Source organism: Carya illinoinensis, chromosome 15 (genome assembly GCF_018687715.1).
Source record: "Carya illinoinensis cultivar Pawnee chromosome 15, C.illinoinensisPawnee_v1, whole genome shotgun sequence".
Lineage (NCBI taxonomy): Eukaryota > Viridiplantae > Streptophyta > Magnoliopsida > Fagales > Juglandaceae > Carya > Carya illinoinensis.
The window spans coordinates 481,594-500,518 of NC_056766.1; the positions used below are offsets into that span (position 1 = coordinate 481,594).

General features: G+C 37.0%; 2 protein-coding genes across 2 annotated transcripts; one reads left to right on the forward strand and one right to left on the reverse strand.

Annotated features, from left to right (window-relative positions):
* Window positions 1-720: 720 nt before the first annotated feature.
* LOC122297667 (coiled-coil domain-containing protein 130) lies at window positions 721-4,282 on the forward strand. Its single transcript, XM_043107803.1, has 7 exons — window positions 721-739; window positions 1,850-1,912; window positions 2,002-2,081; window positions 2,475-2,583; window positions 2,907-3,066; window positions 3,321-3,484; window positions 3,605-4,282. The coding sequence occupies exons 1-7, from the start codon at window positions 737-739 to the stop codon at window positions 3,938-3,940; spliced, it is 915 nt and encodes a 304-aa protein (XP_042963737.1). The 5' UTR covers window positions 721-736; the 3' UTR covers window positions 3,941-4,282.
* A 10,784-nt stretch (window positions 4,283-15,066) lies between these two features.
* Window positions 15,067-17,451, reverse strand: LOC122295816 (transcription factor TCP12). The gene is made up of 2 exons (XM_043105074.1): window positions 15,811-17,451; window positions 15,067-15,442 (listed from the first exon to the last, which is right to left on the reverse strand). Exons 1-2 carry the CDS (start codon window positions 17,009-17,011, stop codon window positions 15,411-15,413), a joined length of 1,233 nt encoding a protein of 410 aa, XP_042961008.1. The 5' UTR covers window positions 17,012-17,451; the 3' UTR covers window positions 15,067-15,410.
* Window positions 17,452-18,925: the final 1,474 nt, after the last annotated feature.

The following is an 18,925-nucleotide window of genomic DNA, read 5'->3' on the forward strand; positions in this document are numbered from 1 at the left end:
TTGATAATTGTATATTAGTTAATTAATAATTATATATTTAACATTTTATATTGTCAATAATAATAGGTTAGCTAAAAATTACATAATTCACTTATATAATTACTATATAAAATAATATATATAATTTATAAAAAAAAATTAAAATATATATTTATCGTTCAGTCAGCTGTTCCGAGTTAAAAAAATCTCACCCCAAAACTAGACCAAAACCCATTCGGTCTCACAAATAGAAGATCAAAACTGACCAAACAAGTTTTCAATTCGGACTAGAAAGTTTACACCCTAAGTGTTACTAAGCTTATCATGTAGAATTTGGCTCTCTTACTATTTATTGACTTAATAATAATTTTCTACCCCTTGATTTTATTCTATAAGCTCTTTACTTCTTTTCATATAAGGTATGTTTTCGTTATAGCGAAGCCTTATCAATAAAATTAGGATAAAAGAAATATAACTAACGTTTTACCTACCTCCAAAAAAAAAAGGGTGAAACTTTCTAAGGTGGTGAAGGGTCCAGACTCCACATCACAGTCCACATAAAGATTTCGGTTGATCTTGCTTGACCCGGCCCAATAATCATTTACCACCCCCCCCAACAAACCCAGCCCAATCGTACGCTTGGCCCAATAATTTGACACGGAAATAAGACGCCGGTCATCCTATAAAATCAGGAAAAAGGAGTCCAAATCTCTTAGAAAACTGATCATTCGAAGAAGAAGAAACAACAGCACCGAAGATGGTACGCAAATTTCGTATCTCTATGTTCTTAGATTTAATATTTTTAGGTTGTTTCTTTTGATTCTTATATATTTTGTTGCAGCAGTTGTTGTTTCTCATTAAATTCTTCTCCACGATGACAATACATGTTAGGGTTTTTTATTTATTTCAAAGACTCCTAGGTTCTGGATTTAGATGCGTTTCCTTTGGGGCTTTCTTCATTTATTTGTTTGAAATTTTGATTTTTTCTTTAATTGAATATAAATGAACGATTTGATTTTTTTTCATGAGTCAAAAAGGGATTAGCCGATCTGATACGGATTAATTAGAGCTCGAATGATTGGGAAAAAGTTATAATCAATAAGCCCCTTACTTTTGTTCTGTAACTTGAATTTTCTAACTTTCTATTGGAGATGATCGGGTAAATTACACGAGATGTATGCTTGAGACCACACTTGGGGCTACGGTGTTATTTGTACGCTGAATGTTCTGGATCCTCTGATTTCACAGCCATGTATACAGGAATATTCTATAGACCTTCGAGACTCATCTTATGAAATGGGAAGCAATTTAGATATAGTAGGATTTTTCTTTAGGTGTGTGATGGTTTTAGAGAAATTTACAATTAGCCGACTTTACTTTTGCAAGATCCATTGTAATGTTAGAACTATTTACAGCGATTACCTTTGAATAGATGTTAGAATTTGTTATTTATAATTGTTTTCTACTTTTCCATATAGAACTTTATGCGGCACTTACATGATAGTTTTCCACTCTATGTATATTGGAGTGGTATAGTGCTTCTCTCTCTCTCTCTCTCTCTCTCTCTCTCTCTCTCTCTCTCTCTCTCTTAACTTGTTAATTTACACAAAGCCAATAGATATGGAGCTCATGATCTCATCCTCCGTCCCATTCTTATGGGAGCAGGAATGCTGCTCAAATTTTATTTCCCATGAAACTTTACTCCCATGGTCAATTTTGCTTTTGAACAAAGCTCTGGGATATCATAATTCCAGTCATTTGTTGGACTGCAAATGATTCTTTGGTGTTTCCTGAGTATTTTTAAAATTTTTCTCAAGCATCTTATCAATTCATTGAATGTACTAAACTTGCTTTGCTTGGATTTCTGCAGTCTTCACTTGCAGCTGCTAGAGCTGACAATTTTTACTATCCTCCGGAATGGACCCCAAACCAGGTATACTTTAATATTGGTTGCACTATATCATTGTTAGATAGCTTTTGATGCATGGGTTATTTATATTCTCACAACTGTTCTTCTTTCAGGGTTCTTTGAACAAGTTTCATGGTCAACATGCATTGAGAGAGAGGGCAAGGAAAATAGACCAAGGCATATTGATTATAAGGTGATGCATTTTCTCAAGTTTCCGATGGCATGCCTGTCTCAAAAGCTTAAATTTTTAAAGATATGTATATGATTTACTGACTTGTAAACTTTGTCTGATAATGGAAAAGGGGAAACCCCGACAGCTTAGAATTTGCTTGCTACCATCTTTTCTTAAAGGTCTTTCTAGGCTTAAGCCTCTATTTGAAACTGGAATTTGACAACAAGAGTTTTGCCTCCCACCCTGTTCTCTTAGCAGGCCTTTCTAGGCTTAAGATTTTCTGTATCAGACTGGGGCTCTTTTTCCTTGATCTCTGTCTTTTTCATCTCTTTGTTAAATTTTAATGTTTTATCTTTTTGTTTTTCTTCTCTCTTTATTTTGCAAACTCTCAATTGCTTTTTCCCTTGGTTTCAGGTTTGAGATGCCCTTTAATATATGGTGTGGTGGATGCAATTCTATGATTGCTAAGGGTGTTCGGTTCAATGCAGAGAAAAAGCAAGTGGGAAATTATTATTCGACAAAGGTATCTTTTGCAATTGATCATGGGTACTTCTCTCAGATATAGGAATGCAAGGACTGTCAACAGATTAAGGATTATTTTCAGTGATGGATTTTATTTTGAAGATGAAAGCAAACAAATAGACACATGATTACTTTTCATCATATTCTACTGATATGCATCTTGTCCAATTTAATCTATCTCGACAAGCAAGTTTATTTTTTTTATTGTGAATTAGTGTTCACTATCTTCTGGTCACAATGTAAGCTCCTAAGAAAGCTAATTTTTTGGTGTTTCCGCCTAGAATATTTTCAATTGACACTGGATATCCTTTTTGAGTCTTTCAGATATGGAGCTTTGCAATGAAGTCTGCATGCTGTAAGCATGAGATTGTTATTCAGACAGATCCAAAAAATTGCGAGTATGTGATCATCAGTGGGGCCCAAAAGAAGACTGAGGACTTCGACATTGAGGATGCAGAGACCTTTGAACTTCCTGCAGATGAAGGTTGGTTTGGAATCTTTTTCTCCCTGTTATTTTTTATTTTTTATTTTTTTTATATAAAGCCTTCGAAGTAAATTGCATTTTTATGGAGCACATTGTTATGCACTTCCGATTCCTAGGTAGACCATAAATGGTTTTTAAAATCTTGATGTAAAGACAAGCGCTTAATTAGTTATCATGTCATATTTATGCCCCTATTTAGGATGCTGTTTGTAAGGTTTATTGAGAAAAATTCTAACACAGTTTTCCTTTCCCAGAAAGGGGTAAACTAGCAGATCCATTTTATCGTCTTGAACACCAGGAAGAAGATTTACAGAAGAAGAAAGAAGCTGAGCCGGTGCTGGTGCGTCTCCAGAGAGTATCTGATGCCAGGCATTCAGATGACTATGCCCTCAACAAGGCTCTTCGGGCGCAACTTAGAGTATACTACTGAGCTCATAACAGCTCTTCATTTTCATGTTTCCTCTACCCACTTATCAAATAATCTTCATGTTTCTTCTACCTGTAAATGAAGTTGTTCCTTACGTTCTGATTTTCTCAGAATCAAAAGAAAAGAGTTGCTGAAGAAGAGGCTGTTTCGAGGAAAAGGGGCCTTGGCATACGACTGCTTCCAGCATCTGAAGAAGATGCTGCTAGTGCAGCCCATGTGAAGTTTTCTTTCAAGTTTGACAAAAACACAAAGGATAAGCGAGCATTGATCAATGCTGCTCCAATCTTTCACAGATCATCTGGGTCTTCCATGTCCACTAAGAGACAGATGGAATTAGAATCCAAGAGAAGGAAAATCAATGCAGCTGTGGCATCTGACTTGCTGGCTGGCGTATATAAGCCTTCATCATGGTCACGGGGTGCTGTTACTTCACGGAGGCGCAGGTGAAGTTCAATAATAGCAAAGACGATTATCGATGACAGTTTACTAGAATAATGGGACCTTTTTTAAGTGAGCTTTAGAGCCATCTGGTGTTGATTTTGCTTTCAGCATATATTCCCGTTCATGGTGGCAATGGAGCGTGTACATATATTTGTTAGATCTACTGCTTGGTTATAATCTTTCACACTTCAGGGTCTAGGAGTTAGCTGAGATTTCAGTGTTTCATTGTGTTGTATTTACGAGCTCTTCCAACTCAGAATGTTGCTTTTTAATCTTTTGTAATGTGAAAAAGAATGAAACAACAGAAGGTTTGGTGGTGTTGGTATTTGAGACATTGTTTCTACTCGAGTACGCTGCTTCCATTTCTCTGCCCCTTGTTTCCCGCAAAAGGCAAGCATATAAACGTCAGATGTGTTCATCCCAAAAAAGTATTGGGAAACAGCATCTGGATGAGACATTATAGGAATGAATCAAATATGTATAAGGTCATACAGGTTCAAACACTCGGGAAAGAGAACTTCATGCCCTCGCAGTCTTGCAGTAGCCTACGTATGATTATTATGCTTTTTTTTTTTTTATGACTTTTTTAACAAACCTGTTATTTGTGGTCGTTGGGATGTCTGCAGACTCATGCATCTAGGCCTGAATAACAGTCCGCCCAATCAAAGATTTGGCCCGACCCGTTGTGGCCCGCAACTCAGGTCCATCACAGGATGACCTGATCCGACCCGAATGATTCGGGTCCGGTTAAATCTGTGGTTTTTTTAAAGAAGTATCAACCCAGGACCATCACAAGAAAACTCAAACTCCTTGATGTAGCGACGAACCAACTCACCGGCAGGGTTCCTCTGGTTTTGTGTGTGGGAGGTAAGTTGAAGAATCTGATTTTGATCGAAAATTTCTTTTCTGGAGCAATTCCCATGGAGCTCGGCGTCTGCAAGTCGTTAACAAAAATCCAAATCGCGAAAAACTTACTCAACGAGACGATCCCGGCTGGGATTTCTAACTTGCCCTTGGTAGAAGTAGTCGAAGTCAACGATAACTATTTCTCCGGTGAGCTTCCCCCCAAAATCTCAGGCGACGCTCTTGGAATCCTCAAACTTTTCAACAACAGAATTACCAGGAAAATCCCTCCTACTATTGGTAATCTCAAAAACCTGCGAACTTTATCACTGGAATTGAATAGACTTTCAGGAGAGATTCCTAGTGAACTATTCGATTTACCCAATTTGGCAAGTATCAACATCAGCGCCAACAAGCACATTAGCAGCGAGATCCCAACTTCTATATCCCGTTGTACTTCTCTTGACTCCACCGATTTCAGCCGAAACAATCTCTTTGGGGAAATTCCGAAAGACATTGCGAAGTTGACGGTGCTCAGCACTCTGAATCTTTCCCATAACAGGATCACCGGCTGCATACCAGAGGAAATGCGCGACATGAGCAGCCTCGTAACCTTGGACCCATCCAATAATGACGAAGGGAGGGGGGCTAGGGTTGAAGACGAAGGGAGATGGGAATCTGACTGAGGGATACGGGTTGATTTCTTCAGCTGCGGTTTCGCCCGCATAGCATTTCATATGACCCGCTTCAATTTTAACCCGAGTTTTATCGGGTGGATCTGATCGGGTCAATCAGGTCAACCGGTTTATAAAGATTTATGCACACCCCTACATGAATCGTTGGCCCTTGAGCTATATGCGATATTGGATCAAGATAAGCAGTCGGTGATTAAGAAAACCCTACCAATGGTTAGTTATAAAGAAATTAAGGCTTCTTGAACTCGTAGCGATCTGAAAGAACCTCTAACAGGGAAACTCTATGGTAGTACTGCAGCGCAATTTTGGATTGCAATTTATCGATCCCTTAAGTTTTAAACGCTTTCCAACGTACTCTCTCATCTTTGAAAATATTGTTATTTCTAGTCCTCTCTCTTTCCGGGTTGGTAAATTCTCATTAACCAAGAGAGGGTCCTAACAAAAAAAGTTACAGGACAAGACCATATATAGCATGGTGATAGCATAACACAATCAAATTAAGCAGCAGACTGCAGTGACATATATAGCTCAATACAAAGCAAAGACTTCAATGATTTGTTCAAGGTTTATGAACAAGTATATAATGATTAGATGAAGATGTAAGAAAGTTTATTCGCTTCCAACACTCCCAAATGAACACTACCAAATAAGGTCGATCGCTAGTCAAAACAGAATCAGTACTCACAATGACAATTCTATATCACGATTTGAGTGGAAATGCAAAAGCAAATTAAGCAGCACTCCTCGCAACAACAATAGCCAACAAGCATCTTTAGGTAGAGAACATGCTTATAGAAATTAAGAGGTCCCTTGAATGTCAATTTGCGATACCAACTGAAAAATATCGCTGTTGCATTGGAAAAGCTTCTCAAATATCATTAACAACATCCACCATTTTCTTTACAACATTCGAAACTTCTCAAATGTTAAAGTTTACTTAAGTATTAATTTTGCTGGACACAATTTACTGAAGGGCTTCCTCCAGGTATCTTCCAACCGGGCCACTTGCACATGCCCCCTTAAACCCCGTTTCCGCCATTGTAATTACTAATTGCTCTTCAAAAAAAAAAAAATTGAATTTCGGACTGTAACCTTCTCAAATCCAATTTATAGAAGATAAAGCAGCAAGATATTATAATCACATTAAATGTACTCTTCGATCTTCTTGTTCTCTGCTTGGATTCCCCCTCACTTTTAAGAAGCATGGATAGCTCCTCCGTACACCTATAAAGCCTGTAAACACCTACCACTGCAATAAGATCACGCAATTGAGCCAAAACAAGAAAATCAAATCCAAATAACTAACTTATTTTAATTTATCTATTCAAGAGCCCCTTTCAGATATGGTCTTCACTGCCAGTACAAGAGTCATCATTTGGGGTGCTCTTGCCTCTCAGTTGTCAACGTTAACATCTCTCTCTCTCTCTCTCTCTCTGTGTGTGCAAAGGCTCGGGTTTTAAGTTTTTGAACGTAACACAGGTATCTCTTTTCCGGGCTTTTAGCTCTATCATACATACTGTCCCCTGAATGGTCTTCTTCACTAAGTGTTTTTGGTATTTGGTTCTGTGGGTTTGTAGCTCTGGCTGCACCTTCGTACTTCATATTCCGGATTGGACGACGAAAAATCGGCGATTCCACCCCAAAGATCATAACAGCAACCAATCTAGGTCAGTAACTACAGCCTAATCATCCTACTTTCTTAATTTTAAGCTGATCATCTCGCTTTGTCACTTAGTTCGTACAACTTAGTGGTTATGATGATTTTCATGCTTGTTTCTTCCGATTTTTTTTTCCCTTTTATTCTTCTTTGTTGTTTCTTCTACTTCTTTTATTCTTATAATGCCTGCATGCGTATACTTCCTGAAAATAAATGAAAGTGATACCAAGAAATGCATGTTTTTTCAACACTTGGACCGAACGGACGACCTGATTGGACCAAAACTCATTTAAGTACCCTCACGGGGACCCACACCTCCTCTTATCATGTATGTGTCCTATGGTAGAGTCACTGGTACCAGAAGAAAGGTCTTGATTGAGTACTGCGATTTGAATATATCTCCCTTTTGATCTTCTCTCTGTGGCCAAACTTCTGCTGCATTGTACCTTGAGTCAGCATCAAATAGTGGCCTACTAGCTAGTTCTCGGAGGCCAGACGTTCAACTTCATTCATGGGATTCCATTTCTTTATTATAATTGTTTTCTCAATCTTTTGTTTTATTTTAGCAGAATACGGCATATATAGGTTCTCCTTGCCTAAGAGATTGCCTAGGCTGTGTCTTGTACGAGGCAAACATGCTTAACTCTCAGAAAGAACTTTAAAGACCAAAGTTTATTGGGAAAAGCTTTGTATAGTAGATCATGTTGCATTTTTGCATTCTCGAATTCCTTATTCTTATCAAGCCTGGAAAAGTTTATCTTGCTAACCCTATTTCATGGAAAGTTGGACCCACGACGACCACGGGACTTTTTTCTGTTTTTCTTTTCTTTTTACCTCATCTTTTCAATCAAGCATCATCATGTATCTCCTCTGGTTGTTCGTCTGCAAAAAGTAAACGATAATAAAAGGTTCTGGGGCTTCTGCATTCGTTGTTACCGATACTATCAGTATTTAAACGGGCAACTAAAGTTCTTGCTTTTTGATTAGCAGCGAGACTCATGCAGGTGTAGTGTCTGTCGCTGCGTGCATCCTTTCCTTACTTTTAACGTCAATGACTCAAATCTGATGAAACTACAGTTGCTTTCATTAATACACTGGCCCTCTGCCATTATATATATATATATTAACTTTCTGTACTTTTCCCCCCGGATTTTAATTTAGCTCGACTTAAAAGCAGTAAAAGGTGTTAAAATTAGTCCATATGTGTGTGTATATATATATATAAATAGATAAAAACGATGGATCTGCATGCTAAAGTAACGTAGATATGAGAGATGGGCTCGGATTGAAGTACTTGCTACGTTTGATTTATAATGTACAATATTTGATGTAGGTCGAATCAGAGACTTATTCCCACGTACATGATGAATATATATGTTGTATGGGGTAAATGGCCGGCCAATACTGAAAGGGCCCCTGAATTCCTATCCTCGGGAAGCTCCTTCACCAAAGAACTTGCCGGGTACAATCACCAGCTATATATATATATATATTAGTATCTCCTTAATTGTTTCTGTCTTGGCTTCTTCCAGCTTGTCCATTTGATTTCTAGACGAATTATCATGATCTTCCATCTCTCAACTCTCAAATGGAATAAAAATGCATATACTTGCACAAGAACAAACTAGCTTCTTCCAATACTACCAACACTAGCATCCATCTATTTATAAATCTATTAATCATTAACCATATATATATATATAGCAGATAACCTTCTACGCACGTCAATAAACAAAAAAAGTATCAATATTGAAAATTTCTTTATATAACTGTACGTATGAATTAGATCTAGTCTACTTGTAAGTTGTGGATCAATTGATGACCCAAACTCCACCCTGATACCGTGAAACCCTGCATGTCACTTCCCAACAAATTATTGCCCTCTCAGTCTCAACCACGAGCGATATTGACAAAAGCATGAGCTCTTTCCTCTCACTGCCATAAAGCACCGCACTGCAGATATCTATTTCCGTGAATATATTGCCTATTGGTGCTCAAAGCTAGCCTGCCCCTCCCACCACAAACATGCACGCACTCCATGCAGATCAAAGCACCACACTGAGTTAAGCCATGAATCAGCGCAACTCGAATTGCTTACCTCCGCCATAAGGATTTGAGCTCCTCTGCCACAAACCACTCCACTGTCAACATAACAAAACCACAAAAACAAAGGAAAGGAAACTTGAACAAATTATTAACCCGCAAACAAAAGAAACCTTGCCACCGAACAACAGTGAACAAATTATTATTTTCTGTTAAAATGAGTTGGTTTTAACAAAAAATAGTCATTTTTATAGAAAATAAGTAACAATAACTATCCAATTTTCTCATAGTTATCGTAGACATATATTGAAAAGCCAAGAAGCCTATTAAAAACGACTTAATTGAACCACTCATGAAACATATAATATATTTATAATTTTTCATACAACTATTAGAGCTAATTATTAATGTATCATTAATACTTTTTTCATATTTTTTTAGTTATCTAAACGAATAATTTTACTTGGCTATTTGCAATCAATTCCAATGAAGATGCTTTAGTCCAAATTATCCCTAATAATTTCCAAAAAGGAAATATAATCCTATTAAATAAATAAAAAAAATCTTATAAAAATAAAATTGAAAAAGAAAAAGTGATCCAACAGAAAAAATTAAACATTTTTTTCTCATGGTTTTAATTTTTCTAATTTTGAATGAAATATTTGTGTCAAATTTTTTACTTTACATAAGGGTAGTACTGCAATTGTTTGGTAATTTTAGTGATTTTAGAAATTGATTATTTGAGAGGGTGATTGCTAATTATGGGTAGTAATTTGAGAAGACTACGTATCTTCCCATGTACATGATTTTCGTTAAATTAGTATTACGGAAACTTAAGATATAAGACAAATATATATATATATATATATAGTCTTAGGCATTTATGATGAATATAGATGTCCAGCAAGGAGGCCAGGCCATGAAGATCCAAGTCAATATATCTTCCTTCTATGTACCTAGTTACCTATACCGCACACTAGTACCATACATGATTTTTTTATTTTAATTAAATTAAGTGAGTTCTTCTATTTATTAGTCATATACTACATATTTATTAAAAATAAAAATAAAATAATAAAAAATAAAAGGAAGCGTGCAATATAGGGATGATGGGTAAGATTTTTCTGTCTCCATTATTAATGTTTAAAACTGTAATTAGAATGAATGAGCTGATCCAAATATAAGAGTAGTAGCTAATTTTTCGGTTTGAATATATAAATGAGATGAGATGAGATGTTTTAAATAATAATGAATAAAATATTATTATAATATAATTTTTTTAATATTAATTTTGTATTAAAATTTAAAAAAATTAAATTATATAAATAATATTTTATATAAAAATTTTAAAAAATTATAATAATGAATTGAGATGAAATTTTTGATATTACGTAACCAATCCGAACAAGTTGATGCAATAATTCGCAATTAAGGTTTGAATGAGTTGGTACTTGATCATATTATCGACCTACATGACTAGTACTTGATGATCTAGCCATGATTTGCACCAAAACTCAATAAAAGTTTTAATATAAAACTTCTGGTGAGAGATCATGATAAGTTAAAAAGACAGCTGACGAAAATGACCGTGAAACAGTAATTAATTAGGGAGTACTGTTATTGCAACTATCAACTGTATATGGGTTGCATGCTTTTGGTTCCATCGATCCAACCTACCGCTTGACCACAAATTGGCTGGGTGCATGGGACCACGTAAAGTAAATATTTATGATTGTTGGCTTAAAAAAATGTATCTACCGGCCTCCACCCTCATGTACGTCTCAGTCTTACTTGAAAATCCGCACCGAATAGGTAGGATCGATGGACAGGACATATAGAGTGGCCGGCAAGGCAGGCGTACGTAATCCTTCGACCATTTGTTTCTAGTAGTTTTACTGTTTTAGTAAAATTAACACACGCTTCACCCTCTAGTGCACTGGGATGCGATTTAGCTGCGGCTTGCCGCGTATTGATTGAATTAATACATACTCATCTCGTTAATGTACCTCTGTTTTACCCCTTTTCTCAGAACTATAAAAAGTATCTTAGCGAATTTCAAGACTTGGTGCCACTACCGTATACGTACTTACATTTGTGAATTTCATGCGAAGAATTCTAGTCAATTATTTAAGATTAATATATGTGAAATTATTTACTGCCATCTTACTTTTATCTTATTAGGTAAGATGTGACATATTTATTATTATTGAATAATCATTTATTATATACTTCTTTATCATTTAAAGATGGTGAATTAGTGTGCCACATCTGATTTAATATGATGAAAATCGATTGAAAGTGTGGTGTATAATATTACTTATAATTATTGATTATTAACTTTTTATACTAATTTATATCACAAAGTGCATGGTTGATGCTTGTCCCATGCATAAAGAGAATGCATGTCCTCTTTTATTAGAGCCTGTCTCCTGTTTATCTCATCAAATAGATCGTGGAGTAAGTTGCAGTAATGTTGCGCGCTTTAGGGTATTAATTTAACCCTTAAAACTTTAGACTGCTATTTAAGGGGAGTATGCTAGTTTTGTCTCCTTCAACAGGATCGGATTTATAAGTTGATTTGAGCATTAAGACTTATAAGGGAACTCTAGGGTTTCGTACCTGTATATATCTTTAATTTTCTCATGAATTGATACAGACACAAACATCTTGAAAAAGTGATTTGGTGTAGGATCTCTTCCTGGGTAACTAATTATTTTAATATATATTAAGAAAACGAACATGACGACATTGTTTAGTTTAATCGATTGTGGACGTACATCATCCTGCAAGCATATAAACTTCCACGATGTTTTAATCATGAGATTTAGGACTTTTATGTGTGAATCTGAGCTTTCTCGTATTTTAAATGTCAGTAAATGTAGAGTCCTTGGGTATATAGCACTGACTCGGTCGAGTTGACTGTTACAGTTCAAACTTCAAACTAAGTACTGGTATCGACTCAAGTACCAGTACTAGTGGTGCTGGACATCGCTCCCCAAATCGATAGGTGGAGGGGGTTGGTAAAAGTCTGATTAATACCAACAGTTATCAATAAGTTACAGCCAATTGATTTTGTCGGTTCGGTGAGATTGCCTTTTTAAGGGTGTCAATCTATATTGTGAAGACTGAAGACTCTCATCGTACGTCCCAGTATGATGTTAATCAAGAGTGCGAAGCGGGACCATTCTAGGGATGATGAAGGTATATATATACAGAGGCGACATTCTGCAACTTTTTGATGCATGCATGGTGGTTATATACATATATATGCAGAGGATGACAGACAGTAGTTAGCGAGGGAAAGACCAGAGAGCTTTGGATAATTAATGCATTTCATAACAAATGAAGGCAGATCAGAGGCTAGTTAGTTCCCATCCACATTGGTAGCTTTTTATCTTAAAGACGAGGGTATCTAATTAGAAAGGGAGGTCATGTAGAGGCAGCAGCTAACATTTAAAATTGTAAACCCTTAAATTAAACAGAGGCCGGTGTGTATATAGTACTGCATGTTTATTTCACCGAATAGGTCAGCATATATGGGTTAGTTTTTGTGACAGATTAATACCGCCAAGCTAAGGGAAGTGGCCCGTGGAGCAGTTTCAAGTGCTGAGGATTAGGAATTGACAGTACATCTATGTAGGTGTGTACATGCATCTATAGCAGATGACTATTATGAGATACATATTCTGAATTAAGCACGTCGTGATGATGCACCAGTAAAAAATGGAAGGATTGTTTCTATCGGTTAGAGGCAAGGTGCTTCTTTGGATAGCTTGTAATGCAGCTTTAGCTTCTACATGAATAGGAAGTCAGAAAGGTATCGTATGAGCCTAGCTAGCGAGCGACAAACTTAAGAGAACGTACAAAATTATTTGATATAACTAATAAAAATGTATCATCGAACTGAATGCGTTCATTGCTAGCAGGCTTATATTAACACACTTGGTATATATCATATCTTTCCCTTGATTGATGTGACAATAACTCGTTGTAAAGCTCTCGATCGATCTGTGCTATTCTTCTTCTGCATGCATTATCTATATTAGATAGCTACTTTACTAGGTCATTGCCTTATTTTGTTTGCTAGCTAAAAGATTATTAACGTAGTTAATTAACCATAGACATGGAATCATGCGCGCATGTTCATCTACACTGCTTTTTCTTTGCTAACTGTGCGCTGATCTTAGGTTAAAGCCAGCAAACATGACATGAAAATCCGGGATTGATAATTAAATCACGGATCGGAGTTCTCATTAGAATAGAATTTATTGCCCTGTAGATGCACCTGACATCATTCAGCATCCAATGGAACGGGACCCTGGTAAGTAGAAATCATTTAATCCATGAAAAACTCTTAAACGTGCATATATATATATATATACACCCAGAAAATGACTAGTATATACTGCTCATGAAAACTATATTCTGCATCAGGAGTACTTTTGGAAACTTAATCGAGGGTTCCACATGAAGCTTTTTGGTATCTTTTTCACTGCAATTTCAACATAAAAGGCTGTGATCTTCTTCCAAACTATTGCTAGATTTTCATTGGTACAAGCATGCTTGATTTACATTACGTAGTCTTGCCCCTAATTCGATTGATAGCAATATTCTACGCTTACCTAGGTAAGAATTGGTTGTTTGCATGATACTTATATATGTTCTAAGAGAAAAAGAAAATGATCACCTGAAGCTTTTCCACTGCAGATAATTAAACACAAAACAATACGGCCTTTAGATAACGATTTTTTTTCTTATTTCTTTTTGGATTAAAGTTAACATGCATGAAGTACTACTACAGAATGAATTTGCCTAAATAAGCTAAGCATTGGTTCTTATGTGATGTATATTAACTGTCAGGTATCAACAAAAGAGCATTTTGATCAGAGCTATTCTCAAATTAGGGGTTAAGTGACAACATATTTTGTAATGTAGATCAGTTTGTGGTGCAAAATGAGTAATAGTCTGATTAGGGATAAAGTATAGTTCTTCCTAAGGAGATCAGAACCAAGTGACTGATTTTAGGTATTATTTATATAGGACTGTGTTTGTTTGGTGATATTTGACCTATATCTGGCCCACAGCTAGTAGTTTTTGACCCATTTTTTTAATTATTTTCTATTGAACTTGTTTTTCATGCTGAGAAAGTACTAATTCTGCCATTTGATTTTATTTCCTCTGTATGTCTCTACTTACATATATATATATATAGTACTGCATTATTTCATTATGATTGCAACGTACATGAATTTATTGCAGTAATGGAATTTGTGAGTTCACAATAATTCGAGTAAATAGTTCTTTACCTGGAAGTACTACTTAATTCTGAAAGCATGCAGCGGTATATGGTCTGGTGGTTTTGCTTGAAACTCCCCGTGTGGAAGATCTTATAATATGGTATCAACCATATCTGAGCTGAACATCGCTCTTTAAGCTGTGAGGCATGCAGTGATACATATGATACCGCAAGATGCTTTCGAATAAAGATATAACATAACTGCCATATCCATGATCTATATAGAATACAAGCTAACAGAAAGGAAAAGAACATGGAGCTGGTTGCAGTAGTACCACTCATGATCAGTCTATAATTAACCTGCTTAACCAGAGAATATGCATGCTGCATGCATATATATATATATATCTTCGGCAAAACAATATTGATCATCAGAAGTAGCTAGCTAGCGACTGGATCGAGATCCACTAGTAGCTTGTCTATGTCGATTTTTCTTTTTCGTTTTTGTTACTTTTTCTTTCAATTTGATTTTACTCATCATTCTGCAGATATGTTGTTTGTTTTAGTGCTTGATGATCATTTTCCAACGCTAGTTCTTGAACTGTAACGCGGCATTGCTAACTTGATTAATATCCTAATTAATTTGCACAAAATTGACTACTATTATAAGTTGGGAGTGCTATATATATATATATTCCCATCTTACCAAAAATAGAAAGAAATGTCCCAAAAATTATTCTATACCGAATGGACTCAGATTTGTAGTGAATAGCAGTAGTACTACTCATCACACCATGATATAATACGATATCAATGATTCAACATTGATACAAATATCGACACAATCCAGTACGGACAACGATGTGTCATACCAAACAAAGCTCAAAAATCAAGCAAATTAATTTGAAGGTGAGAAATTCAACTTCGATGATCACTACCTAGTTTTACCCGGTCAAGCAATCAATTAATTAGAGCAATGAGCATGGAGTTGAAGACGTACGGCTAACCACACCTTTGATTGTCCCGTTCATGTACTGAAAAAAACAAAACAAAACAAAAAAAGGAGCATCTGATCAAGATAAACAACCATGCTTGCCACCCATTTCAGGATTTCCAGAAAACCAGTCACTAGAAATTGAGATTACAATAATTATCTGTGGTGGCCAAAAGGTTTGTACTAGGGTTTTGCGGTTGAGAATTCAAGGAGATGATGGAATTGAACTACGGTTTTGCTCTTGGGTTTTTGGGGTGCGCAGTTATCATGAGAATTTTGAATGACGCATCTGTTCTTAATTGGGAATTGTAGGTGGTGATCAAAGTCGATCGTAAGTATGCTTCAGTTCATGAGGTTTTGAAGGTACCCATGGGAATTGCACCCCGGGGATTCTCAATTGGACATTACCTGTGGACGGCTTCATGCTTGTCTGCATATTAGCATTATCGTTGTTGATCCAATTTACAGGAAATCCAGGAAATTCGTCCGTGGTATTCCCCCCACTTGAGGCTGCCACACCGCGTGAATGATTCAAAATCAAAGATGATCTTGGTGCACCAACAACGCCCAAAAATCTCTCATTAATGCTCACAGAATAATCGATTTGATGTTCTAGTAAGTGATTGATAGGTTCTTCAACTTGATCAGCCATCAGGTCCAGAGAAGATTTCCTTTCTTGGCGGCGGAAACATGATTCCTCACCAGCTTCTTCAAGGGGGATAGAAGAACATAACCGTCCCAAATTGTTAGGGTTTTCGCCTTCAGACATTTGTTTCGATACCCCAAGCCCCCTGATCATCATTTTGTTCCTTGTTCTCTCCCTCGCTCTAGCTCTTGCCTTGTCCCGGGAATCCCTTGCAACAATAGATGATTTTCTGTTTGTTGTCTCTCTGGCCATGGGATTGAAAGATTCAACATCTGCACCAAAACCCCCTTGGTCTCCATCATCACCAACAATCTCCACGTTTTCTGAAATCTCTTCGATATCGGATGTAACCGACACATTCTTAGTACCGTTGCTGCAACTTTGCTTCACTTGTGAGATGCTCTCCGTGAGTTCCTTGATTGCAGTCTTCGACTTAGAAAATAGCCACTCAATAGTTTTGCTCGCTTTATCAAAGCCTAACATGTCTTGAAGATCAAAGAACTTACGCGCAATCTGAAGGGACAACCTCATTCTGCGATCTCTCGGGCCTTGAGCTGTACAGATTTTGCTGTGCCTGTCCTTCTTCCCAGTTCTCTTCCTGGGAAGTGTCTGTTTTGAACCACCTCTACTTTTCTTGTTCGGAAGTGGTTTTTCCGAAGGAATCTGCTCAGCCACAGTGTCGCCACTCGCCTCCTTTTTGTCATTTGTTGCCTTGTCTGAAGCCGCAACACTATTTTCAGTCTCGGCTTGAGATGTGCTGCCAAAAAAGAGCTTCTGTTGTGAAAGAAAATGACTCAAAAATAGTTCGTCATCTTCAAGAAAAGTTGCCGACAGGTGTGTATAAGACGAGGGATGCTCTTCCTGTCCCGAGCTTGTCTTTTCATCATTTGCAAAGGGCTTGATCTCCAGGATGGATTGGCAGGTGTATGTAAAAGGGTTGTGATCGCTGCTACAAGGAAACATGGCCTCTAGCACAGTCCAAGCTTTTGGAAATTGATTACTAATTAGGAATTAGTGCTTCCAAAAATGAAAAATAAAAAGTTCGGGGAGGAAAAAGGGCAGACGAAAGCGGTCAATTAGCCTCCTAGCTATGTTCTGAGATCCTATGGTGGAGCTATAAATGGGGTTATATACATATATAAATTTAAGTAGCTAGAAGAGTCCTGGAATGTTTTCTTTATAACCTGGGGAGGTAATGGGTAAGGATGTTGAAGATTGAAGATGACTGTTTTGGGATGATTAAGATGAAAGAAGGCCAGAGGATATATTAAATCGAAAACAGGAGTTTACTGTGGACAAAAGCGTTCCTTTCACCATGAGCTTTCATTGCAAAAAGTGAAGTGTGGTACTGAGGCATGGAGAGAGAGAGAGAGAGAGAGAGAGAGTGGGACTGTGGTTGTAAACTCGACGAAAGATATATAGGTCATGGGGTACTACGCAATGGAGCAGTGAAAGTGCGGAGATAGTTACTGATTAAGCACGACTCAGTATAAAGACACTTCACGTGGGTGCAGGTGGTGGGGAGCTTGATAGCAACCTTTCAGAGAGAAGAAGGTAGAGCTCAGGAGAGCTATATTATATGAAGCTTAATGGCCATGCACCTCTAGGAACCCTAGAAAGAGAGTGAGATCAGTGAGAAAGAGAAAGGACAATTATATGATGAATGGAACAGTCATCTGTACAAAATTTGGCCTACTTTTCCGCCTCGATCGGAAGACTATACGCCTCTATGAGTAGACGACCAAATTTTTTTTACCTGACTGCATTTCTCTGAACAACTGCATTGATGTTAACTCTTATTTTCCTTCTTGTCCTTTTATTATCCTCTAATCCCTGCCTAATCTCCTAAACATTTTTCCAAAAGAAGTTCCTTCAAAGTTCCAAACTAGCAGTGCGATTCTCTCTTTCCCATAACCTGCCACTAGGCAAACTCTCTCTCTCTTTCTCAGCTCGGTACTCTCCAGTCACCATCTGTCTCACGTGTACACATAAAGAAAGAAAGCCAAGAAAAAACTTGCACAGATGCATGAACCTTCTTTAAACCTTCACCTAGGAATAAATTTCATGGTTCGAATCAAAGCCTTTCGTGGAAATGGCATGTGTTCATGTTCTACTTATGCATACCATGCAGCCGTATCCTTGAAGCGTGGAAAAAGTCCACTTACTTTTACACTCAATTACCATACGTAACGTACACATTCAAGAGACCTACTACTACAAGCCCTTATAAGTAGTGGTGTTCATATCAGTTCAAGGTCCCATGCCAAATGGCATATAAATATAATTAATGGCCCACACAACTGATCTTTTTGCAGCTGGTCACTTTAAATTCACCTATTTTTTCTTCTTTCTTTTGCAATCATCCATGCATTGTTTAAAATCAATCGGACAAGAGTTATTATATAAGCTAGGGGTGGCAAATACAAGACAAAAATCCCATAACAATCAATGCAGTACTGCATCATGCATGCATTAATTATATATATATATAAGACAGTGAATTGATGTTTAGACTTTTAAGTCCCCGAGTTTCTTGGTAAGTGCGAACAGATTTTTTGCTGCAGTACTCTACCAAGTGGGTGGTAGAGTTGAATTCTAGATCAACAATCGATAAATTAGGCCGGACACTCTAATCGACCATTTTAAAATTTGCCACTTTCTATATATATATATATATATATATATATATATATATATGTGGCATGGAGATATATATCAATGCCGGACGATCTTTCCGAGTCCATACTTCGGAAAAGAATCATGAGATTGCTACAACAAGCTGTAACGGCAAAGATCGAACATTGGGAAAAAAGCATTTTGAACCACATGAAGGTGGCTTTTGATTGATCTTCCACACTTACGTACGTACGTACCTCG